Here is a 26,681-nt window from a genome sequence, read left to right as displayed (position 1 = left end):
ATCTATCCGAACCAGCTGTTAGGCTCTTAATTTTTGTTTTAAATTGTTTCACCAACTCGCACTGACCAGCGTGGTGAAGTATGGTCAAACAACCCCCCCCCCATGACCGACACGGGCGTGTGTGTTGGGGGGGGGGGGGGAGCCTGCAGTGTCGAGTTGATTTCGTTTCACTAAGTGACAACTCGAGTACGTTTTACTCTCCCAACACGACCGGTGTGTGCTGAACTAGAAACGAATTGGCACGTTATGTTTTCGTGACAAAACCACCTTAACAATTTTGACTTCAAGCTTTCGTGACTGCAGAAATTAATATGCCTTGAGTCTTTCGCTAAAGTCACGTAGATCGGTTCAAATAAAATAAACTTGTTATTTTCTTCTTTGAACATATCTGCGTGACTTTACCAAAAGACCCAAAGAACACCTTAACAATTGTCCGTGTCGGGTGGTGGAGGCCGGTTTAACGACGCATTTATAATTTATACGCGATCTCGCCCAAAAAATAAACTATTGAGTCTCATTTGCAAGTGACCTCTACGGAATTAGTCCTCCCAGTATATTTATCATTTAAACAAATGCCCCCCCCAACCCCCAAAATCCTTATCGTCCTGAAACCACTCTGGACCTCGGATGTCCTTGTGTAGGGGGTCTGTGTGTGCGCGATTGACCTATCCGCCTCGCAGACTGCACGTGACGTGCGCTGGCTGTGTGTGTACCTTGCCGTTCGGGGGGGACAGCTGAACTTTGTTTCCTCGGTGCAGGGGTTGTGTTTGTGGGTCACTTCTCCGGGTTTGGGTTTCTCTTCCATTAAAACAAAATATATAAAAACCCTCGCCGGTGTCTGCGTTGCCAGCAGCGCCACACATCGAACATTGAAACATTCCATTTTGCCCCAAATGGTGTTTTTATTCGTGCCCCGATAAACCCGAAACGAAGCTAATTGCATTCGCGGGCCGATAATTGCTATGCGCGCGCGCGTAACCTCAATTGAATAATACTTTGCAATGTAATATGCGGATAGGACAAAGGGACCGTAACGGTCAACTATTACGTGTGATTATATAACACGATGCAGACTTAGATTGGGAGAGAAGTGCATGTGGTTCGATATTTGCGGTGTATGTTTATTTACAATGCAGCAATCGCCCGCGCGCGCGTGTGTAGGGGAGCGGTGGTACCGCGGTTAGCGCCACGCTGCGCTACTGTCGGTGACGATTATCTGAACCGGTCCCGGGGCCTTCCCCTAGGTCGACTCAGCCTCAAATGAGTACCCGGTGCGGTGTGTAAACATTGCCACTGGGGAGACAAAGGCGGCCGGGCGTGGTGTTGGCCACCCACCCCCTCGGGTGGTGCTACTCGCTAACAGCACTTGCCCCTGCAGTCTGTTAAGGCTCGTATCTCAACAGATTTGAAGACATCGTTATTTAATTACGTACAGCTCCTTTCTCAATCTACTGCTGGATGGAGGGCCTCCCTACGCCGTTTCGGTCGTGGGGGGGGGGCGGTCGTCTGACCATACTTCACCACGCTGGTCATTTGCAGGTTGGGGTGTTGAGGAATCGCTCGCCACTGATGTTTGCCATGGCTGCGTGTCGCCGCCCCGTTTGCTAATTTGGGGCCGTCCATAAATGACGTCACGCACCTGGGGGGGGGGGGTCAGACATTTGTGACGATGTGTGACGAGGGGGGGGGGGGGTGTTGAGAAATGTGACGTCACATCAAAATGCGCAACTTTAAATAAATATAGACAACACGTTCTACTTAATTAAATAGACTTTTTAATAAATGTTTTCTCCTACAACATCAGAGTGCAGCGCCACATTAAATACTCACTACAATGACAATAGTTTAAAGCGAGGGGGGTCTGACTTTTTGTGACACCTTGTGACAAGGGGGGGGGGGGGTCAAAAATCGTCCAAAATCGCGTGACGTCATTTATGGACGGCCCCTTTAGCGCATAGCGCTAACCACTGCGCCACCGCTCCACCGCCCTTGTTATAAAACCACGTGCCATGTGGGTGAGAGGGTGAGCACTTTAAATGAATGTGAATACCGAACGCGTGCTAGAAAATGAATCGTGCTGAATTAAGGTGGCGTGGCAGTGATAGGAGGGGGGCCGGGCTATACAGCCAGAGAGCCGAGAGACACACACACGGAGTGACACACAGACACACGCAGTGACACACAGACAGACACGCAGTGACACACAGACAGACACACACGCAGTGACACACAGACACACGCAGTGACACACACACACACGGAGTGACACACAGACACACGCAGTGACACACGCAGTGACACACACACACGCAGTGACACACAGACAGACACACAAAGACAAAGATCCCCCGTATAGCCTTAACAGACTGTAGGAGCAAGTGCTGTTAGCGAGCACACACACACACGCAGTGACACACACACACACAGTGACACACAGACACACACGCAGTGACACACAGACAGACACGCAGTGACACACATAGACACACAGACACACGCAGTGACACACAGACACACATTGACACACAGACACACGCAGTGACACACAGACACGCAGTGACACACAGACACGCAATGATACACAGACACGCAGTGACACACAGACACATGCAGTGACACATACATATACAGTGACACACACAGACACGCAGTGACACACACAGACATACAGACACACGCAGTGACACACAGACAGACACGCAGTGACACACACAGACACGCAGTGACACACAGACACACGCAGTGACACACACAGACACGCAGTGACACACAGACACACGCAGTGACACACACAGACACGCAGTGACACACACAGACACGCAATGACACACACAGACATGCAATGACACACACAGACACGCAGTGACACACACAGACACGCAATGACACACACAGACATGCAATGACACACACAGACACGCAGTGACACACACAGACACGCAATGACACACACACATATACAGTGACACAGACATGCAGTGACACACACAGACAAAAAAGGCAAAGATCCCCCGTATAGCCTTAACGGACTGTAGGGGCAAGTGCTGATAGCGAGCAGCTATGAAGGCCGGCACGGCACACGAGGGGGTGGGTGGCCAACACCACGCCCGGCCGCCTTTGTCTCCCTAGTGGCGATGTTTGACACATCGCGCCAGGTACTCATTTGATGCTGAGTCAACCTAGAGGAGGCCCAGGGCCGGTTCAGATAATCGTCACTGATGTTGGCCGTGAGCGGGAATCGAACCCGGGACGCCAGGTTCGTAGCGCAGCGCGCGAACCGCTACACTACCGCTCCCCACACACAGTGACACACACAGTGACACACAAACACAACTATCCCACGTATTGCCTTGAACAGCCTGTTGGGGCAAGTGCTTTTAGCGAGCACCTTACCCACAGACACGCGCATACGCAGCGACACACACGCACACACACACACCCACACAGACACACGCACATAGACACACGAACAGACACACACACATACACGCACATAGACACACGAACAGACACACACACATACACGCACAGACACACGTACACACACACATACGCACAGACACACGCACACACACATGCCCACACAGACACACGCACAGAGACACACGAACACAGACACACACACATACACGCACACGCACAGACACACGTACACACATACACACGCACAGACACACACACATGCCCACACAGACACACGCACATAGACACACGAACACAGAGACACACACATACGCACACACACACATATACGCCCACACATACGCACAGACACACACACACCGATTCGCACACAAGGAGTGGGCACGCCTTATATAGCAGCAACAGCGGGTGGATGACAGCGCCCATTATAAACAGGCAGTGCCGGAGCCACTGCCGGGTTTGCTCGCGAAGGCACTGATGATGAAGATGATGAAGAAGCTGTCGCTGCGGCAGACACAGCAGCAGACACAGCAGCAGACACAGCAGCATCGGCAGTAATACAACAGCTGACTGAGCCACAACCAACAGCAGAAGCAGCGAAGGGAAGAACGAACACGAATTAGCAAGTCATTCAAGACCTTGCCTCGGCAGATCACGGCCACCTTACAACGGTGATACTACAACAGCTGAGAGAATAACCAGCACCAGCACCACTAGCACCACCACCAGCACCAGCACCACCAGCACCACCAGCACCAGCACCACCACTACCAGCACCACCACTACCAGCACCACCAGCACCACCAGCAGCACCACCAGCAGCACCACCAGCACCAGCACCACTAGAACCACCACCAGCACCAACACCACCAGCACCATCACCAGCACCACCACCAGCACCACCAGCACCACCACCAGCACCACCACCAGCACCACCACCACGAGCACCACCACCAGCACCACCACCAGCCGTAACACAGACGAACAGAAGAGCCACACACCCCCACCACATTCAGCAGTGACACAAGACCACACAGCGGTAACAGCGGCAGCTGCAGCAGCAGCAGCGGCACTGCGCTAACAGCAGCAAATATAAGAACCACAGCGACGAGCGACAGAGTTACAGTAACAACAACAAGAAAAAGCAGCAACAGCACAACACAGAAGCAAGATCCGACGTGGCAGCATCGGCGACATCGCCCAAGGAAGCCGGAACAATCTCAGCCTTGGAAGAATATCATCATCAGCCTGCCTTGATTTAATAGGCGCTCGCCAACTACATTCGCCTCGACAGCAGACACACCACAACACACACCACACGCACATACCACACACACCACACACACCAACACACACACCAACACACACACACCACAACACACGCACACCAACACACCACACACAGCACACATACCACACACACCACACACACACCACACACACACCACACACACACCAACACACAGCACACACAGCACACACACACCACACACACACCCCGCAGGACCTGCAGGACCTGATTTTGAGGCTGTTGCTGCTTCGTCATCATCATCATCAGCAGCATGTCAGCTTCTGAGGCTGCATGCGAGGTGGAGGTGGAGGAGGAGGATTGGTTCGACTCTGGGACCGGAGGAGATTTGGATTCCGGGGTGCAGGAGGCGCTTCTGGAGCGGTCGGAGATACAGGTGACGGAGTGGGGGCACCCCCCCCCCCCCCCCCCCCCCCCCCCCAGTCAACGCGTGTTGAACGTGGGGGCAACGTTTGCAATGTTGATGGAACCGTCGGGCCAATGGTGGCCCGATGTCGGGCCAACATTAATCCAACGTTCGATGTTGACTGTGGGGGGTGGGAGGTGCCTGGTGTTTGTTGTTGCGCTCGATGGTGGATCCTTCGTCCCGCCGTCCCGTTCAATTCTCTCGCGTTGCTTCTCCCCTTCTGTGTTTCTGGCCCCTTTGGCACCCGCCGCTGCCGCTGGGTGCCCATGGGATTTGCGAACTAACTGTGGGAGTATACTCTTGGTTCTATTCGGTAAAGTCACGTAGGTAAAAAATAAAACAACAAAAACCACGACGTTTCGCCCACAACAGCTTTAAATCTAGAATTAACTGTGGGAGGATCTTGACTTAAAGCTTTCGTAACCGCAGGAATTCATATTCTTTGGGTCTATCGGTAGAGTCACGTAGGTAGGTTCAAATTATTTTATCTTTATGGATTCGAACCGATCTACGTGACTTTACCGAAGGACCCAAAGGATTTGACTGTGGGAGCTCTGGATTTCGCACGACCACGGTTTTCCTGAGCTCTTGATGCCTGAGTGGTTTTTTTTTATCTGTGTCCCCGGATTTTGGGTCCCGAGTCATTCTGATTTTGGGATTCTGTCTCTCTTGACTTAAGCCAGCTTCCGTGGTCTTAGATCGGCTGCTTTTACGTCTCTAGGATATGTGTCTCTGGTTCTTGGGCCTGCCCAGTTAAACATGCAACGTGGGCCCAACGTTCGCCCAACGTTCCACGTTGACCGGTGGTGGGATCTGGGTGCCCGGGGCGCGAGTTACGTTACTGCATGGCCCCGCAATTGTAAACAAACAAAGAAACCAATAAACGTAGCTTAGGCCACGAATTTTCGCATTTCCGATTCTACCGCGGGATTTACGCAGTGGGCCGCATTGCCTCGATGCCCTCCCGCCACGTGCCCGTGCTGTGTTGCCGTTCTGTTGGTTTGCTGAACTTCTTTCGCCCCGCCGCACGTAGCTAAACCGTGCTCATCGGTGGTGCGGGTACGCGCGTGTGTGTGTGTAATTTGGCTTCTGTGTGTGGGGAGCGGTAGTGTAGCGGTTAGTGCGCTGCGCTACGAACCCGGCGACCCGGGTTCGATTCTCGCTCACGGACAACACCCAGTGACGATTATATGAACCGGTCTTGGACCTCCCCTAGGTCGACTCAGCCTCCAATGAGTACCTGGTGCAGTGTGTAAACATCGCCACTGGGGGGACAAAGGCGGTCGGGCGTGGTGTTGACCACCCACCCCCTCGTGTGCCGTTCCGGCCTTCATAGGTGCTCGCTAACAGCACTTGCCCCAATAGTCTGTTAAGGCTACACGGGGGCATCTTTGTCCTTGTCTTCTGTGTGGTTGTGTTTCTAGTTGCGTGTTGAGCTGTTGTGTTGTGCGTGTGTAGTTGCGTTGGCACACTTTTTGTGATGTGGTTGTTTGAGGGCTGGTTGTGGTTGTTTTAGTGGTCATTATTAAAACAATTTTCGAACGATATAATGAATTATTATTACAAATCACCACCTACTCCACATTTCCTCCATGCCATCACCCCTCCACACCTCCACGCCGTCACCCCTCCACATCTCCACGCCATCACCCCTCCACACCTCCTCCACGTGGCTCTCCATCCTCTCTCCCCCCCACCTCCTACCGCACCCCTCCGCCCACCACCCGCTTCCGCCAGGTCCCCATGAAGAACCTGGAGCGCGAACTGCTGTGCCCGGTGTGCGAGGAGCTCTTCACGCACCCCATCATCCTGCCGTGCCAGCACAGCGTGTGCCACCGCTGCGCCAAGGAGCTCCTGTGCTCTCGCGAGTGGTCCTGCTCGTCCTCCTCGTCGTGGGCCCCGCCGGCACCCGAGGCCTCCACCGAGCCGGCGTCCCCCAGCGCGTCGCCCGTGCCGAGCCCGCGCCGCCGCAGCCTCCGCGGGGGCTCCCCGAGCGTCGAGCGGCTGGAGAAGGTGCTGCGTGCCGGTAAGCCCGTGCGCCGTCGGCGCCGCTGTCGTCCGTCCCCCTGACCCCCCCCCCACCCCCCCTCGAACCGCGGTGGTTTTTCCGGCTCGCTGGCGGAACCGTGAGGAGGTGGCGGTGGCGGGCGGCCTAAGCGTGGCTCGGCGGCGGAGAGGTCCGCGAGTTGGTTCGCGTTCTCGCGCCCTCGGAGTTGACTCGAGCGATCCTTCCGGGCTCAGTGAGACGAGGGGGAAAGTTGACGGTGTTTTTTTTTTCTTCCCGTCCAGCGACACACGACGGGACAGGGAGCCAGGCCTTCGTTTTTTCTTCTTTCTTTTTCCCCCCCCTCCCAACTATTTTCGTGTACTAATAATCCCCTCCCCCCGTGGAGCTGCGTCGAACTGTCTCCCTGATGACGAGAATGTGAAGTCGTGGTCGCACGAGTTGGATTCCATCTGCACACCGCCGCCGTTCCGCCAAGACGTTGTACCGCCGTTGGATTGAAGGCCCGGCCACGCCACGCACGTGTCGATCACGTGGGGCTACGGGACCGTAATTCACCATGCCGATCAGTGCAAGTCGGTGAATTTAAGGCGGGGGTGTCCTAGATTGGCCACTGGATATACGAACCACTGCCTTGGCTCCCCCCCCCCCCCAAGCCGCCATTTTTATCGTGGGGGGTTGGTTTGACCCATTCCTCACCGCGCAGGTCAGGGCAGATTGGTGCAGTGGGGCCCCGAAGTCCTCGGTTGTGACGTGGGTTGCCACCCGTGTCAGCGTGCCACCACTTGCAGGGCCGTAAGAAAATTTCTTGCCTGGGTGCGATCCCATTCTCTGCGTGCCCAGTCAGGTCTTGGCCTCTGACGCATTTTGAAAGTGGTTTACATTCTCAAAATGCAATCTCCTTCTGCTTGCGTTTGCTGTCAGAGGTCTGCGTCCCAGCCACTTTAGCTTCCGACCGACCGACCGACCCACCCACCCACCACCTCGTCATCATCTGGTTAAATCGGCCCTCTCGCTCCCCCATTCTAGCCAGCGCCAGGGACGGCCCTCAGCTATCAGCGCATCGGCACGCAATGATTCGGTGACTACATCGATCGATTGCTCGGCTAAAATCATATGAAAAAAATGTATTCTCACGGTCACCGAATCCTTCGCGATTTATATAACACCAACTTGTTTGGCCTGGTGGAATTCATGCGCATGCTATGTTCTTTATTTTTGGCTGACATGACAAAGAATCCAGAGCAAACGATGCAGACCATGCGGACGGTGCCAAAGAGGCGGCGGCACGGCGTGAGCCGTGGGCCGGGCAGCGGCGTCGTGCCGGTGGAAGCCTCCGGCGAGAAGGAAAATGACAGAACAGCTGACACATTGGCAGTGGCGGACGCCGGCGGGTGAATGGTTCACATCGACGGATTGCGAGAGGAGGGGAGCAGGGGCGGGGGCCGTCCATCCAGCAGTGGAGCGACGCTGCCTGGTGATTCGTGCGCCCCTTGAAAAATTGTACGCTTGTGGCATCGAGGCGATTAAAACAAAACAGTCGAGTCTTTTTTTTTGTTATTTGCAACGGGACCAACGCGAGCGCGGCCGCCGCGGCGGCGGCGGCGGCTGCTGCAGGCTGGGAATCCCTCGACGACGACGCTTCTTGCAACGCTTCGTTCGCCCTCGCTTTGCCACACCCTCGCAGGAGGTAACGGTTCGGCTCGTCCTGGGAGCAGCCTCGCGCGCGAGCGAGCGAGCGGGCGGCGTACAGTGCCGCGCAGCGAATGGTCGAAGTCTGCCGTTGCGGTGGGCGGGAGGGTGCAGATTAGCGAGGGCGGGAGCGGGCGCGCGCGCTCCTCTGCCGATTCGCTCTCGCGGGCACGCCGCACGGCGGTCGTGCGTCAGGGACATCTGCGTCAACCTGTCGCGGTGGTTTGACGTCGGGGTCCGCGCCCCACCGTCCCATCCCCTCCGTCCGCCGCACCCCTCCCCTCCCCTCCCCCCACCACCACCACCACCCAAATTCTACGCAAACACCGTTTGTGCCCGGGCGGAGGGTTCGGGATAAAGTCTGTTCTATTGTATTTTGGATTCATACAGAAGCCTTTCCAGGGCTCTGTCTCTCGGCCAGATGTGCGCGGGATCACTGGGTTTACCGAGACATGCCCTTGGGAGTGATTTCCACGAGGCCCGCGGCCCCAAGGCCAGATGGTGGTGGTGCAGGGAGGGGGGGGTGGGGGGCGGTTGGGGTGCTGTCAGGGGCAGCACCCCTTGGAAGTGGCGCTGCCTTCGGCAGCCGGGCAGAAGCCGGCGGGGGTCGGGGAGCGCCGGCGTCGCCCGTGGTGGCGTCTCGACCGTGAATCTTGGCCGACACTCGACGAGGCACGTGACTTCCAGCCACAGCAAGAGGTGCCCTGTGGAGTGCGGTGCGCCGGCCGTGGAAAACGTCTTCTGGTTGTCGACCCGGGCGAGCCGGACTGATTCATAATAATTAACCGCCTTTGTTTTGCGCGTTAACCGTCTGTCACCGGTTCTTTTTCCACCCCCACCCCCCACCCCTCGCAGCGGTTAAGTTGAGAAAACTGACTCCGAAGAAATCAGGTAAACCGTACCTGCACGTCTCTCTTCCTCGAGGCAGACGACGTCCCCCTACCTCGTCGTCAGAAGTTTTTTTTCTTTCCCCCCCCCCCCCTGGGGATGGGTGGGGGGTAAATGGAATCAAAATCTTCTAAAAGCTTCAGCACATCGAGCTGTGTGCTCTGGTCCCACCTGGGAGTGTGTTTCTCGTCCAAAGCAGCGCCGTTGGTTACAATCGGAGTGCGATCATAATACATCGCTAGAGTGCGGCTGTGGGCAATGGCGGAGCCAGGATTTTCAGGTAGGAGGGGGCAACCCCTCCAGCAATGAAAAATGATAGAGGAGTTTAACATGTAGGCTTTCGCGACCAATATTATTCATAATAAAGGTTTTTGGGTTAGATCGCGTTAGTTATAAATCTGTCGTAACCCTCCACCACCCGACACGGCCAATCAGCAAAAAAAGTGTCACGTTTACAAAAGACAAATCCACAACATTTAAAGTTTGAATACGACGTTTCGCTGGTAATTACATCCAGCATCATCGGGCAATTAGCTAGAATGGTGGAGGGTTACGACACATTTATAAATAACGTGATATAACCCACAAACCTTTTATTATGGATAGTGGAGTTGCTAGTAAGTAAGGACTTGTCCCTTGCTTTTTATTCGACGCGTGTGCGGCGATGGCGCAGCCATCGATCGAGGGTCGAATTCGAACCGCGTTGTGTGATCGACATCACGCTCGCTGAAGGTGTTTGCCTTCAGGGAAGTCGTGTCCTGTATACACAACTGCGCACAATTCTGCGAGTCACTTATAACCGCTTTTCCATTACTTATTGCCAATTATGGACTCAGGCTATTGTCCTATCATCTCATAGAGTCCCTGGCACGTAATAATATGCTACACGGTGGCGGTGGGGGTCGTGAAATGCTGATTTATTAATAATAAACCCCAATAATCCGATCGAAATTAGGGATTTCGATTGGATCATTGGGGGGGCACGTGCCAAACCGACTCCGGTCGTCATCCTCGCAGCAGCAACAGCAGCAGCGGCAGCTTTTGGCTTCAGCCATCGAACAAAGACGGCGGTCGCACCGCATCGCGTGGCGCATTCAGATGCGCTTCTGAGGCCGTCTGGAACGACGCTCTTCCTTCCGATATTAGGAAGCCCACTGGGAGCTATGATGCACTTTTAAACCATCGAGATTGCCCTTCCCCCGCGCCTCCGATGAGCACGGTTGGCTACGTACGGATCAAAAGAAGTTCAACGTACCGTACATACAGACGTACATACACGGGGGACTCGTAGTGAGATCGTAACTCCCACTCGTGTTAGATCTGTTGCTCGGGGGTTGCGTCCTCACTCCCACCGTCTCCAGCCGGTGGCCCTGCCAGGGAGACGAGGACCAGCACCCGTCCGGCACGGCCAGACGGGTGCTGGACGTGTGCCATGAGTCTGCCAATGCCGAGTCCTGTAAACCCTCCATCGCTCTGGAGTGGAGGAAAATCTTCATCCCGAACCGAACTAGGCGACGCCGCTACAGTTGTTGTGGCACGTCCCGCACTCTGGCCCCGCGCACCCTAAATTTACAACTTGAGATGTAAATTTATAAAGCCGCTAAATATGCCTTCCCCCGTCTTAGGACGCTGCGCAAATAGGGATGGGGTGATTCTTTTTAAAAGGATTTGCTTCTCCGTTGACTTTATTGGGGGGTTGTAATCGCAGGCGTCGCTCGGCACGCGGCGTGCCGACGTTCCCCCTCCTCGTGCCGACCGCTCCTGGGCGTGCTCTCGGCAACACGCGGCGCGAAACGTCGGACACCGTGCCGAAAGGACACCGCGGTCGCGACCCCCGAAAACTCCGCGGAGAGCCGCACAGCGCGGCCGCGAAGACCTGAACACGGCCGTAGGGAGGGGGCCGTTTGTCAACGCTAGGCAGACGCAGCGCTGTTGTAACCCCGGCACTGCTTGCTGCGGATAGGGAAACACACTCCCAGGAACAATTGCAGGCCAGTCTTCCTCTACGGCTGCAGCTTGCGGCGCACTGCCTTGCCCTGCCGCTGCCTGTGTGGTTTTGTTAAGGAGGGAGGGCGGCTTCAGGTTTCGGGAGGCTGTCTCTTCTTCTCTCGCCTCTGTCGCTCCTGTGGGTTACGCTGGCTCATCTTGGCCATGTGGGTGGCATGCGTGTTCGTGTGTTGCAGCAGCTGGAACTTGCAAGGTGTTTCCCCCCCCCCCCCCGTGTTTTGCTGATGTGTGTATGTCATGTGTGTGTGCATGTGAATTATTGTTATTGTGCGTGTATGTATTGTTACGGGGAGCGGTAGCGTAGCGGTTAGCGCGCTGCGCTCCAAACCCGGCGAGCCGAGTTCGATTCCCGCTCACGGTCAAAACCAGTGACGATCATCTGAACCGGTCCTCCCCTAGGTCGACTCAGCCTCCAATGACTACCTGGTGTGGTGTGTAAACATCGCCACCGGGGGAGACAAAGGCTGGCCACCCGCCCCACCGTGCTACTCATACTTTCCCCAACAGTCTGTTAGACTATACGGGGGGGGGGGGATCTTTGTGTATGTGTAGTGACTCACTTAGGGGACAGGGTTCATTCATGCACTTTCTTTGTTGTACACGTTAGGGGATCTACAGGCACCCTACGTGCTTACACGCTAGTCACACGTCCGTCTCTTCTGACGGCACTGCCTAGCTAGTACAGTCGGCAGACTGTCTAGCTCATGGCGGCGTCGAAGAAGGGTGGTCAAGACGGCGGCGACGGTGGTGACGAACGGCGACACGGCGAGAGGCTATCCACTTCCAGCGACAGCCCCGAGCTCTCGCCCCGGGCCCCCTTTTATCCTCCCGGCGTGGCCTCGCTCCGCCCTCGCCACGCCCCCTTTCCGGAACCTACTAGCAGGTTCCCGGGCTTCCAGATGGACCCCTTCCTGAGCTTCTCTTTAGATCTCCTCCCTCTGCTGACGTGTGTACTGCCCTCTGCTGTTAGTACCACTTTTCCGTCAAAAGCCAGCGTTATTACACCACATATGTATTGCGTGGCTATAAATAATGTACATTAGTGATTCAATACTGTGATTCAATACTGTGAATCACTAATCAAAGGTCGCCCGGTGACTAAAAGCTCACAGCGCTGAAGCCAGCACTGCTGAGAGCCCGGGTTCGAATCCGGGTTTCAGCCGCGTCTGGTACAAGCCAGGTTCTCAAGTGTGGCAAGTTGACGGTTTCAGCCAGGCCACCAGTGACGACGCACCACAATAAATTGGCAAATAAATAAGCAGATCAGTTTCTCCGCGGTAACGATGAACATTGCTCCCCTTAATAGTCGGAACCGGCTGGAAAGTGCTGCGTCGTTACTCCCTGGGCTCAGAGGGCTCTAAAATCGATCTCAGAGGTAGCTCTGTGGTATCCGCTTCCAAATGGATTCTGCGTTTTGTGACGCCGCCGATAGACCACAATCTGGATAACGGTCCTCGACGTGGTCTGGGGGAGGAGCGGGGGGTGGGGGGGGGGTAGGGGTTACACGTGCGACGTGTCCAGCAATAGCTAAAGAGCCCGCTGCTTTAACAAAAAAAAAGCATGCTTTTTAGTTTTTCTGCCGAGTCAGCCCAGAGGGAGGTTTCGGGCCAAATCGATCACCCCAGGCTGCTGGCTCCCGCGGGGGGGGGCGGGGGTGGGGGGGGGGGAGCTTTCGGATTGCCGTACCTACATGGGCGCCGCTGTCAATCGGAGCTATCGCGGGCCGCTCTCCCCCATCGTGACCCTTGACGATGGCCACCATTGTAACATCGACCCCAGCAGGCAAAGCGCCCGCTCGCGAGTGCTCAGCCCGGCACGACACACGACCGAGGGGGCGGTGTGTGGCCAGCGCCGCGCCCCGGCCGCCTTTGTCTCCCCCCACAGCCGATGTTTTACCTCGCCGCGCCAGCTGGTCGTTTAAGGTTGAGTCGACCTATGGGATGGCCACTGATTGTTGGCCGTCGTCGGGAAATCGAACTCGAGGCACCAGGTTCGTGGTGCAGCGCGCTGATCTCTACACCGCCGCGCCTTACGCACAGCGACAAAGGTACCCTGTGTAGCCTTAACAGACTGTTAGGCGCTCACTAACACCACTTGCCCCATGAAAGCCGGAACGGCACACGAGGGGGTGGGTGGCCAACACCACGCCCGGCCGTCTTTGTCTCCCCAGCGGCGATGTTAACACTCTGCACCAGGTGCTCGTTTGAGGGGGCGGGGGTGGGCCGACCTCGTGGAGGCCCGGGACCGGTTCAGATGATCGTCACTGGAGTTAGCCGTGGGCGGGAATCGAACTCGGGTCACCGGGTCCGTAGCGCGGCGTAGCGCTAACCGCTGCACCACCGCTCCCACACGGCCCTGACAAACGCACGCACTCGTGCACAAACCATTCGCCCTCGCACGGAGAGACACTCGCACGCTCGCATCGCTCGCTCGGCCTCGGCACAAACACGCGCGGGCTGCGTGAGCTGGCGTGAATGTGCTGAGATGATTAAAGCACAAAGGCTCGATTGTCTCTTAGTGGGGGGGGGGGGGGGGGTTGGTGGGAGCCCCCCCGGGTCTGCTTGATAAGCGCAAGCGCCTGCATACCTGAACCTCTTCCACGCTAATTCGCACCGAGTCCCAACAAGCCCCCGCTCGTGACAACACAATCACGGCCACTGTCACTTGCTCATTACTGTTGGCCCCAAATCCTATTACAGGGTACAGCGTGTGTGTCTGTTTGTGTGTACGTGTCTGTTTGCCTGTCTTTTTGTGTGTATGTGTGCCTATTTGTGTGTACGTCTGTGTGTGTGTGTGTGTGTCTGTTTGTGTGTGTCAGTCATGGGGAGCGATCGTGTTTGTAGCGGTTAGCGCACTGCGCTACGCACCCGGCGACCCGAGTTAGATTCCCGCTCAAGCCCACCATCGCTGACTATTAGCTGAACCGGTCCTGGGCCTCCCCAAGGTCGACTCAGCCTCACATGAGAACTGCACTTGGTCCGCTGTGTAAACATCACCACTGGGGACACAAATGTAGTTAGACGTAGTGCTGGCCACCCACCCCCTCGTGTGCCGTGCCGGCCTTCATAGGTGCTCGCTCACAGCACTTGCCCCAAAAATCTCAGAAGGCTACACTGGGTGATCTGTGTCTTTGTGTACGTGTGGTGTGTGGTGTGTGGTGTGTGGTGCGTGTTAACACGATCGGAACGGATGATGCGCGCAGGGCGAGAGGCCCCGCCGAGTGGGAGCTCCGTGTCTCCTGCGGGAATGTGTGTGAGCGTCCGTGCGTGGGGGGCGTCTATGTGTGGGCGGCATGCGTGGGTTGTGCGTGCGTGGCGTGCGAGGTCTAGCGTCCTCCGCTCATCCTCGCTGCTAATCTACGCGTCTGGAGGCTGCGACGCCGTCACGCCGCGACCCCCTCTCCCCCGCCCCCAACCGATCATCGTCGTCATTATCGTCGTCAGCCTCCCGTGAACTTTCGACACAATACATCCGTACAGCACCTGGAATTGATTCCATCCACCTCGGTGGCCATCCTCAAAGACGCGGTTCCATTCCTTGGCCGCCACTCGTTTTTTTTTTCCCTTCCTTCCCTTTTCCCTCGGCCATCGGCGATCGGCGATCGTCCCTTCTGGCCGCGACGAGCCGCGTCTCGCTCGCTCTCCTTTAGCGGTGTCTCCGACACGGCCGGTGGGAATGTTCGACGACGACGACAATGAGGGTGGACGCACTTTTTGTTTACCCAGGGAGACGTCACAGGAGTCTCGGGCACTGTCTCCAGGGAGGGCACCGCTCCAACGCGATGTTTTTGGCCTATTCCGTTTTGAGTTGCTTGAGCGATGAGCGTTTGGCGTCGCGTGGCAGGAAAACCCGAAAAACAAAGCCCCGAAGAAACCTCCCCTCCCCTCCCCTCCGGCACTCCCGCGAGGAGATACCCAACACTCGACGGATCGCCCACAGACGAATCATTTAAACGAACAAAATTAACGCTTCCCCGCCGCCCTCCCCCGCCCGCCGCCTCCGATCTACCCAGAATCCCTTGTGAACCTGACGGCTGCCCGCCCGGGTGCCCGCGGCGGCTGCTCCTTCCCGTGCCCGTCCTGCGACTGCGACGTCGACCTGGGGCCCAGGGGCATCGCCGGACTCTTCCGCAACTTCACGCTGGAGACCATCGTGGAGCGATTCCGACAGGCGGGTGTCCAACAGGGGTGGGGGCGTGGTGGGGTGGGGGGGTGTGGGGGATAGTGGGGGGGGGGTGGTAGTGCGCCTACGCATGGGTGAAGTCGATCGACGCCGATCGACGTCGATGCACGCAAGGCAAAGCGGCCGCGCGCCCCCCTTTTGTAAATCGGTTGTTGAAAAACATTTGACGGGAAATTGCACCGATATGATTTGCTGAGTGCTGCGAATGGGGAAGTGAAATGAAACGATGAAAGGAGAGAATAACAACAACAAAAGGGGACTGTTGCAATTAGGCCAAGAACGGGCCTTGGTTACTCGCTTATCAGGCTGTGCAGCGTGCTGTTCGCCTGCCACTTCGCTCTCCCAAGTTTCCGAATGAATCGAGTTCCTCACGAAGCTCTCAGTGCGTGGATCGAAACGCCGGACATCGTGGGAGAGCTGCACAGTGTCCCCTCCCCCCCCCCCCCCCGTATCGCCCCCCCCCCACCGTGTTGCCCCCCCGCGTCCCTCCCCCCCGTGTCACCCCCACCATGTCACCCTCCTCGTGCCCCCAGAGCGCTGGGGCACAGCCTGCACCAACACAGCTGCGTTGGCAAGGGGCGTTTGTTTCATTGCACGCCCGTCTCCTCTGCTGTCACCTCCACCATGACCCACCACCATCACCACCACCACCACCGTGAACACCGCCACCATTGCCTACGTCATCTTCACTACCGCCACCTTCACTGCCACCTCCACCACCACCGTCGCCTTCACTTCCTCCACCGCCATCGCCTTCACCGCCACCACCGCCACCACCACCACCACCACCACCCCCTGCCACCACCACCTACAGGCGGCCAGGGCTGCGACGGCCGTGATGTGCGACCTGTGCTACCCTCCGCCGACCGAGGCCACCAAGAGCTGCCTGGACTGCCGCAAGAGCTACTGCAACGAGTGCTTCAAGGTGCACCATCCCTGGAACACGTCCAGGGCCACGCACGAGTACATCGGGCCGACCAAGAACTTCCGGCCCAAGGTGGGGACGGGACGCAAGGCGGGAGGGCGGCTCGTCAGGCACCCCCCTCCCTCCACCCACCACCACCCACCCCCCTCCACACCCCCCCCCCCCCGTCTCCCCCCATGCCCCACGCCGGCAGGATACGGACACGACGAAGCGACCGCGTGGTGGGGGGGCACCGTCGCGGCAGCGCCTGCCGTGATCGTGACGTCGCTCCGCCCCCCGCGTGCCTGACCTAGATCCACACCACCCGCCCACCCACCCCCACCTCCCCTCCCACCACCCACCCCCGCCCCCATCCCTCTCTACGTTCTTAGAATTCTTCGAATGTTTCGCTTGTTAGGTATACCCGGCTCTGCAAACGCGCTAACATTTGGTCAGACTTGTGTAGATTTTCCTGAGCCTGAGAAGCCTCGTGCCACCGCCACCGCTTCCCTGCTTACCCCCCCCCACACCCCCCGTGCCCCCCACTCCCGAAGGTGCTGATGTGCCCGGAGCACGAGGCGGAGAAGGTGAACATGTACTGCGAGGTTTGCCGCCGCCCCGTGTGCCACCTGTGCAAGCTCGCCGGCATTCACTCCAACCACAAGGTCACCAACATCAACAGCGCCTACAAGGCACTCAAGGTGGGCACGTGACGACGACGACGACGACGTGGAGGGGACCGCCGCCTCCGTCGTCGTTGTCGTCACCGCGGTCGTCGTCGTCGCGGTCGTCGCGACGATCGTCGTCGCAGTTGTCATAACAGTCATCGTCGCGGTCGTCTTCGCGGTCGTCACAACGATTGTAGTCACCGTCATCATCCTGCTCGTGGTCTTCACGTTCATCGCCGGCCTCGCCATGAGCTTCGGCACGGTTCTTACATTCGTCGCGATCGTTGGGGTCGTCATTGTAATAGTCACGATTGTTGTCGTCACGATGGTGACCTTTGTCACCACCGGCATTGTCGTCGTCGTCGTCATCATCCTCGTCGTGTCGGTCATCGTCAACATCATCACAGTCATTTTCATCGTCAATGTCGTCATCGTCATACTCGTGAACATCATCTTGGCTGCTGTAAATGTCCACGTGATAAGGCCACTTCGTTGAGCTATCATTTGTGAAAGCCAGGTCGCTGCTGAATAAGAGCTACATTGCAGCTCAGTGGGCCTTATCTGGTAGTAAAAAAAATAATAATTAAGTTTTAGTTTGTGTAGTTTAGTTTATTTCTGATACTCACGCGATGAGCGGTGCCACGTGGTAGGGTCTGCACGGTCGTAGCCACCTTGCTAAATCTTCATAATAAGGTGACCCCACTCAATCTAGTTTCTATAAAAAGGTGACCCCACTAAATCTAATTTCATAATAAGGTGACCCCACTAAATCTAATTTCATAATAAGGTGACCCCACTAAATCTAATTTCATAATAAGGTGACCCCACTAAATCTAATTTCATAATAAGGTGACCCCCACTAAATCTAATTTCATAAAAAGGTGACCCCACCAAATCGAATTCGCATCAAGCACATTGTTACGGCTTAAACTCCACGTCTATCCTGGGGCATCACCTCTAACCCCCCTCCTCCCCCTCCCCCACCCCTCCCTCCCTCCCTCCCTCCCACGGCTTCTTCTCGTCTCTCCCTCATTGGCGCTGCCAGGAGAAATTGGCCAAGAGCATCAACCTGCTGATGAGCAAGGAGGACCAGGTGAAGGAGCAGCTGGGAGTCATCGAGACTCTGATCGAGGACACGGAGGTGCGATGCTTTGCTAATCGATCGGCGTCCCAGACCGCCCCCACCCCCCCCGCCCCCACCCCCCCCCCCCCCGGGGTCGTGCGGCGGTCCGAGCGGCAGATCATGAGGACACCGCCGCTGGGCACGGTTGGCCACGCGCGGTGTTAAAGAAGTTCAAGCGAACGTACATCCATTGTGCCCATCCACGTATTTGTCATTCCACCTCCGTGGCTGTCCTTAACTGCATGTCCTCCATCCTTCAACGCCTGCATCCTTGCCCCCCCCCCCGCCCCCCCCCGTCATTCCACTTTCCACTCTTCCCCACACTCACCCTTCCGTCGTATCTATTCCTGCGTCCGTGTGAACTCTTCTCCCGTCTCTGCATTTGTCTCAGCCCAGCTGTTCACCCGTGACACCTGGGTCTGTCCCGTCACCGCGTGCCAGTGAGCCTTGGACACTTGGCGTGGCTTGAGGGTGCACGTAGCCTGGTTACAAGCACTGTGGTGGTGTCACCATCACTTCGTGGCACATGGTGGCGGTTGTTGTTGACTGCATCCGTGTGCACGTGTGTCTGTCAGCGGTTAGCGCGCCGCGCTGCGAACCCGGCGACCCGAGTTCGATTCCCACTGACGGCCAATACCCAGTGACGATTATCTGAACCGGTCCTGGGCCTCCCCTAGGTCGACTTGGCCTCAAATGAGTACGGGGCGCAGTGTGTAAAAACATCGCCACTGGGGAGACAAAGGTGGTCGGGCGTGGTGCTTGCCACCCACCCCCTCGTGTGCCGGCCGTCATGGGCGCCCGCTAACAGCGCTTGCCCCAACAGTCTGTTTAGACTACACGGGGGATCTGTGTCTTTATCAGTGCTCCTGCGTGTCCGCGCGTCCACTGGCGCGTGCGTTGCATCTGTCCACATGACATCGGCGCATCCACGCACGCGTCCGTCCGTCCGTCCGCGTGTCCGCCCGTCCGCGCGTCCGTTCCGTTCCGTGTGCGTGCAGACGGGCGGCGATCTCGCGGCGCGCAGCATCACGGATGCCTTCGGGGGCCTGGAGGAGGCCGTGCAGGCGCGGCGGGCGGCCATGTCGCACCGCCTGGAGGGCTGCCGCGACGACGTCGCGCGCCGGCTGCACTCGCAGCACGCCGAGTGCGAGCAGCTGCTGCAGAGCTCGGGCCTCGTCGGCCTCGCCCGCGAGTTCCTCAAGGAGAGCGACCCCTCCTGCTTCATGCAGACCGCCAAGCTGCTGCACAGCAGGTAGACGAAGATCATGAAGGCGACGTTGATGGCGACGTTGATGGCGTCGATGGCGGCGACGACGATGATGATAGCGGTGACGATAATGGCGACGAAGATGATAGCGACGATGGCGACCGTGGCGACGATGACGATGATGACGGTGACGATGATGATGATGACGATGACGACGACGGGGACGACGACGCAGCAGGGTCGCGCGGTGCCCACCAGCGCGTGCCAAAGAGGCCCCTTTCTTTCCGCTGGTGGAGGCCCAGCCGGCAGCGGTGGCGCGAGCCGGCTACTGCGCGGGGCTGTCGTCTCGGCCGTTTTGTGGCCAGGCAGTACGCACGCGTACACGGACGCACGCGCACGCGTGTGCGCGTACACACGCACACGCGTGCGCATACACATGTACACACGTACACATAGTACACACGTACACATAGTACACACGTACACAAACACATGCACACGCACACACGTACACACGTACACATAGTACACACGTACACATATTACACACGTACACAAACACATGCACACGCGCACACGCGCACATGTACACACATACACATATTACACACGTACACGTACACATATTACACGCGTACACAAACACGTACACACGCACACACACACACACACGATGCGTGCGCGCGTGATCCCGCAGTTCTGGTGTTGGGCCTCCCATAGGGTTCACTCGGCTTGAAATGAGTACCTGGTGAAGCCTGTAAACATCAGCAATGGGGAGACAAAGACGGCCGGGTGCGGTGCTGTCCTGCCCACCCACTTGCGCGTGCGCGCCGTGCCGGCCATCGTCGGTGTTCGCTGACAGCACTTGCCCCCGACGGTCTGTTGGAGGCTACACGGGGCACCTTTGTCTTTGTGATCCCGCAGGATCATGAGGGCGACGGATCGCTTCAAGTCGTTTGAGCCGGACGTGGTGGACGCGTCATTCTCCGGGTTCACGGTGGACGTGGCTCGGGAACAAGCCTTGCTGGGCTCCCTCGACTTCCTCAAGGGTGAGGGCCCACCACCGCCAGCACCACAGCCACCACCACCAGCACCACCGCCACCACCGCCACCACCACCACCACCACAGCCACCACCACCACCACCACCACAGCCACGACTACCACCACCACAGCCACCACCACTGACACCGCCACCACCACCACCACCGCCAGCACCCCCACCACAGCGACCACCACCGCCACAACAACAACCGCCATTCGCTACTTCGTGGCGGTGACATCACCACGGCGCTTGCGCCAGGCTGAGTGCAATTTAAGGCCGCGTGAAGTGTCGAATGCCCGCCGGCAGGCGGTCACGGGACAGACCCCTCATCTCGTGGGAGGGCGCGCCCGCCGGCAGCTGTCCCCGTGTGGCAAAAAGGGAAATTCGTCCTGCGGTAGCGTGCGACGTTTGCTCTGCGGCGGATTCCCCCAGCGACCGATCGACTTCGTGAGTAGATTCACCAAACGTGGGGCGCCACGCCGGCACGCGGTGCCGACCGCTCCACCTCGAGAACGTCGCCTGGCAACGTCCAACTGTGGCCAACCGTGCGGCTCGTCCACGCAGCGGAGATGCGAGTCAGACCCCGACCGGCACGCTTCACGACGCGGCCCGGCGATTGGCGGCGATGCGGCAGTCACGTTGGCAAACCCTCTCCCCCCCCCCCTCCCCCCAGCCCCGACCGCGTAGACGTTTGGGCGCCACCCCCCTCGTGCATGGTCGGGGTTTTCTCCGGGCTCCCTCCGGTTTCCCTGCCCCCCCCCCCCCGCACCCGAAGCGCCGAACGCTCGCCCCAAAACGGATCTGGCCGGACATCCCCAACGTAGCGGGACCCTCATGGAGAGATTTGCTCGGCGAGGCTCGGCGAGGTGTGACCAAGAATGGCGGAGCGGAGAGAGGCCATGGCGGTGACAATGAACCGGCGGTGATGATGAACCGGCGATGGTGACGATGAACCGGCGGTAACGATGAACTGGCGGTGACAATGAACCGGCGGTGATGATGAAACGATGGCGACGATGAGCCGGCGTTGACGATGACACAGCGGTGACGACCCAGTGGCGATGAATGAACTGGCAACGGTGATGATGAACCGGCGACTTTGACGATGAACCGGCGGCGAGGATCTAAACGGCGGTGACAATGAACCGGTGACGGTGACGATGAACCCCCCGCGTTTTGTGTTCCAGCCCCGGAGACGCCGGTGCTGGACCCGAGCCGCAGCGCGATTTACAAAGACGCCCAGGTGAGCTGGTCTCTCCCCGAGGGCTCCGCTCCTGCCGATCGGTTCCAACTCGAGTTCCGGCCCCCTCCGCGGCGCCACCCGTCGCCCGTCCCGGATCGCGGCACCCCGGATCCGGCTACCGAAGATGACGACGACGACGACCCGGAGTGGAGCCGCGTGGACGGGATCCGGAGCACGAGCCACATGGTGACGGGAGTCCGGTCCGGCACGGACCTCGCGGTCCGAGTCCGAGCCGTCAACGCAGCCGGAGCGAGTGCGTTCAGCGCGGAGATGACGATCGCGGCACCGCCGGCGCAAGGTAGGCAGACGCATGTTGCGCGCTGGCACGCGCTGGTGCACACATCAGCACGCACGTCACGTGCACATTCGCACGCGTAATAATAAGAATACGAATTGTTGCAATCTCTGCGTTTCAGTGTCGCTTGCTTAAATGCCTCGGCGGGTCAAGGTGTACCTGGCATCAAATCCTCACCTCGGTCTCTCGAAGGGCTGTCCCTTGCGCAGCGCAAAGTCACTCGGCACCGGCCTGCGAGTAGGCGTGCGCCTGCAAGTCGGGGACAGCTGCCACCGGTGGCGTCCGCCTCGGCTAGACCGCGGCAAGGCGTTGGGACGGCTGAGATGGGACGCGACGGTGGGGGGTGGGGGGTGAAGGTGGTGAAGGCGCTTGGAGACGCCGGGGTCTTTGAGCGAGCGGCCCTGTGTTGCCACGACTCTCCCTCGTCCCTTCGTCCCAGTCTTCAGCTTCCTGCTGGACGACGACTGCGGCTACGAGCGCGAGCGGCTCGTCCTCTCCCCGCGCCGCGCCAGCGTCGACAGCGTCGTCGGGCTGCCCGCTCTGCTCGCGTCCGAGGGGCTCGGCGCCGGCGACGGCGACGACCCCCGCCGCTGCCACGGGGACGGCGGCAGCGGCGTCGACGGCGCCGCCGGCGGTCCGCTGGCGCCGCTGTCGTTCGTCGCCGGGGACGCGGCCGTGAGAGGCGGGCGCCACTTCTGGGTGGTGCGCGTGCGGCCGAGCAGCTACCTGGTGCGTGTCGGGGTGGCGGCGCCGGAGGCTCTGCGGCGCTGGCTGCGTCGCACCGGTGGTGGCAGCGGCGGCAGCGGCGGCAGAGGCAGCGCCGGCGGCAAGGACGCGGCCGCGCGGGGGAAGGGCGTTCGGTGAGCGGCGCTACCGCTCGTGGGTGGTCCCCGATCCTGTTCCTAACGCAGATCTATTATTGTTGTTGTTATTGTTATTGTTGTTATTGTTGTTATTGTTGTTGTTCTTGTTGTTACCGGCTAATATTGCACGCCGGCCGCGTCGCACTCCCACGATGTCGCAAGTCGTTCGCAAAGACCGCAGGCTATCTGCGCCACGTGTCACGGTCTTACTTTTTATTTTAAATAAATTTCGTCAAAAATTACCCCTAAATGTAAAGCGCACGGCAATCATCGCCTTCCTCCCGAACCTACCAGCAGGCTCATGCCATTGCCGGTTCCATGCCGAGTCGCCTTGTGCTGCACAGGGACAGCTGCCATAAGGGGGTTTCCCCTAGCCAATGCGGCATCACCTTAGCCCCAAAGAGAATTCCAATCGGTGGCTGTATTGTCTTTCAGAGCTTATGGCTCTCAGTTGGTGAATGCATGCACGTACGCTTCTCACCGTGTAGATGCATGCGTAGGCCGTGTGTCCCGGGCTGTCCCACCCGCGTTTAAAGCTTCGTTGGGTGAGAGCCATGATGGTGATGACGATTAACAGGAAGTTATACGTATGTTTGTTAAACTTCTTTCGCACCATGCACGATGATGATCATGACAATTACGGGATGACGGTTTTTGCTCAGAATGATGATGATGGCGATGCTTATCAAGATAATGATGACGGCGATCCTGAACATGAGGATTATCACAATGATGATAATGATGCTGATATTTGATTTGATGAAGACAATGACGATCAGCACAACGGCGATGATGACGACGATTCCCCCCCCCCCGCCCGCCCGCCCGCAGGCACAAGCCGGACAGCCCCTCCTCCGCCGCCCCCTCGGCGTCACCGTCCTGCGCCTTCGTCTCCGTGGGCATGGGTCAGGTGGTGGCCCCCAGCTGGGCCCAGCTGCCCGCGCCCCCCTCCTCTCCCGCCAAGGGCACGACCCGGGCGGCACCGCAGGCGCCGGCGTTGCCGCAGCACCGCCAGCAGCAGCCGCAGCAGCCGGCGCCGCGCGCCACCTCCGCTCGCTCCCAGCGGGCCGCGAAACCCCTCGCTCGCTCCGCCTCCGCGACGAAGTCGGCGCCGGGGACGCCGCGGCGCGCCGCGGCCTCCGGGCGGAACGCGCGCGTGTCGGCGCTGCCGGCGCGCCTCGGCGTCTGCCTGGACCACGGCGCCGGGACGGTGGCGTTCTACGACGCCGACGGCGGCAGAGCGACCCGGCTCTGCGAGATGCCGGTCGACTGCTCGGGCCCTGTGTTCCCCGTGTTCGGGTTTCTGGGCGGCGGCGGGCTGGAGCTGGAAGTGGCCGACGGTGGGGTCTGCGCCGACAGTACCGGTGGAGGTGGCGGCGGCGGCGGCAAGAGGGGAGCCACGCCGCCGCTGTCGGGACGGCCGGGCGTGAACGGTGTCTGACCGCAGCCGTGCGGGAAATTAATTTTGGGCCTGTCGTTAAAAAAACATCTGTGGGTCTCACGTAAGTCTATCAGTGTCTGTATGAGGCTGTGGGTCTCTATGTGAGTCTATGGGTCTCCCTGTGAGTCTATGGCTCTCCATGTGAGTCTATGGGTCTTTATGTTAGTCTGTGGGTCTCTACGTGAGACTGTGGGTATCTGTGCATCTGTGGGTCTCCGTATCAATCTGAGGGTCTCTGTGTGAGTCCATGGGTCTTTATGTGATTGTCTGGGTCTCCGTGTGAGTCTATGGGTCTCCGTGTGAGTCTGTGGGTCTCCGTGTGAGCCTGGAGCTTGAGTGGGTGAGAGACGGGAGTGTCTTGTTGTGGTCGTTATTTTTGTTTAGTTTGTTTATTTTTTTCTGGTCGAACAAAGCCCTCGCTCTGAATCGGGGCCTTTGCTTGAAACATCAGCCGAGTGGAGGGAATATTTTTTTTTCCTTTCTCTAAGGTGGTGGAAATGGCGAACGCGGTGAGTGATGGTGGTCCACCACCACCGCCGACGGTGCTGCTAAAAAAACGACCTTTCGCTCTTGTGAGAAATCCCCACCACCTTAATTTCATCTCGTAATTTTATTTTGTCTCTCTCTCTCACCTCCCACGTTTTATGTCTGTCGACGCCGGCGCGCTCGGCGCATCACCACAGCGGGGGGGGGGGGGGGGGGGAGGGGAGACCCGCGCGTCTTAAAAACAAAACAAAAAAACGGCACCCTCGTCGTATCTCTCGGTGCAGCCGATTTCGGTTGAAAGTTGGCGACGCGGCCGGACCCGTCCTCGCGTCGCTCCCGCGGCGACAGTCGGTGCCGCTTGTGCTGGGAGTTGGGGGGCGGCGGCGGGGGGGTTTGCCACCCCCCCCCGGAGTGACGACCAACGCCAAACTCCGGAAGGATCGACCTCAAACCCGTGCCTCGTCGAGCTCGCGGAAACAAAATCCCAGGTCGGGGGCGGCCGCGCGGAGCTATGCAAGGCGCGCGCAAACGGAGAGCGCTCGCGGCGTCAACGTGCCAAGCCATCAGCCGAGACTCCCAAGTTGGGTCCAACAGTGCTCACCGTATATCGCTGAGCATTAGGTAGCGCGCCTCTTGCTGTGGTGTCCCCGTGCCTCCGCGTTCTAATCCACACCCACCCCCCCCCCCCCCCCCCCCCCAAAAAAAATGTTTTTGTTACTTTATTACGAGATTTGTTTCCCTTGAGGTGTTGTTTAATTGTGACTGCACAGTGGGATGCTATCTCCCCACGCCAGGTCTCACAACAACACCCCCTACTACTGCTGCCTAATAATAATAATAACAATCGTAATCGTCAAACACGATGGTGATTCTGACGTCTTGAAAATGTGCATGCAAATGAACACTTAATTTACAGGGTGCAAAAGCAATATTCAGCTAAACTTTAAAGATTGCACTGCGAAAAAAGGAAAGGCACTAACAATGTTGCTGCTGCTGATGCTGCTGATGCTACTACTACGGGTCGGGATTTGGGGGCACGTGTCTTTGTCTCGTGTCTTTGTCTCGTGTCTAACACCGTGTCTAACACCGTGTCTAAGCTCAATTACGAATGTGTGTCGGTGCGCGCGAGATCAATCAGCTATGTAGTGGCGGGGGGGGGGGTGGTGCAGTGGTTAGCACGCTGCGCTACGAACCCAGCAACCAGAGTTCGATTCCCGCTCACGACCAATAACAGCGGCGATTAATTGGAACCGGTTCTGGGTCTCCCCGAAGTGAATACCTGCTGCGGTGTGCAAACATCAGGACTGGGGAGACAAAGGCGGCCGTGCATGATGCTGGCCACCCACCACCCCCTTGTCGCTCTGTGTTGGCCTCTATAGGTGCTACTCGCTAATAGCACTTTGCCCCAACGGTCCGGTAAAGGCTCTACGGGGGATCTTTGTGTCTGTGTGTGTTTGCGTAATAATTGAACGGCATAAAGGAAGCAAGGAAACCA

At 58.2% G+C, this 26,681-nt stretch overlaps 1 protein-coding gene across 1 annotated transcript; it reads left to right on the top strand.

Moving 5' to 3' along the window:
• Window positions 1–2,013: 2,013 nt before the first annotated feature.
• LOC116954940 (E3 ubiquitin-protein ligase Trim36-like) lies at window positions 2,014–26,681 on the top strand. Its single transcript, XM_032975793.2, has 11 exons — window positions 2,014–5,108; window positions 6,876–7,164; window positions 15,743–15,900; window positions 16,727–16,909; window positions 17,371–17,517; window positions 18,530–18,625; window positions 19,606–19,859; window positions 20,739–20,863; window positions 22,046–22,399; window positions 22,836–23,256; window positions 24,091–26,681. Exons 1-11 carry the CDS (start codon window positions 4,986–4,988, stop codon window positions 24,698–24,700), a joined length of 2,760 nt encoding a protein of 919 aa, XP_032831684.1. The 5' UTR covers window positions 2,014–4,985; the 3' UTR covers window positions 24,701–26,681.

Source organism: Petromyzon marinus, chromosome 57 (assembly GCF_048934315.1).
Source record: "Petromyzon marinus isolate PM22_M1 ecotype Great Lakes invasive population chromosome 57, UKy_Petmar_22M1.pri1.0, whole genome shotgun sequence".
NCBI lineage: Eukaryota > Metazoa > Chordata > Hyperoartia > Petromyzontiformes > Petromyzontidae > Petromyzon > Petromyzon marinus.
The sequence above is the reverse complement of the archived record's forward strand: the minus strand, read 5'-3'. Positions and strand labels throughout refer to the sequence as shown.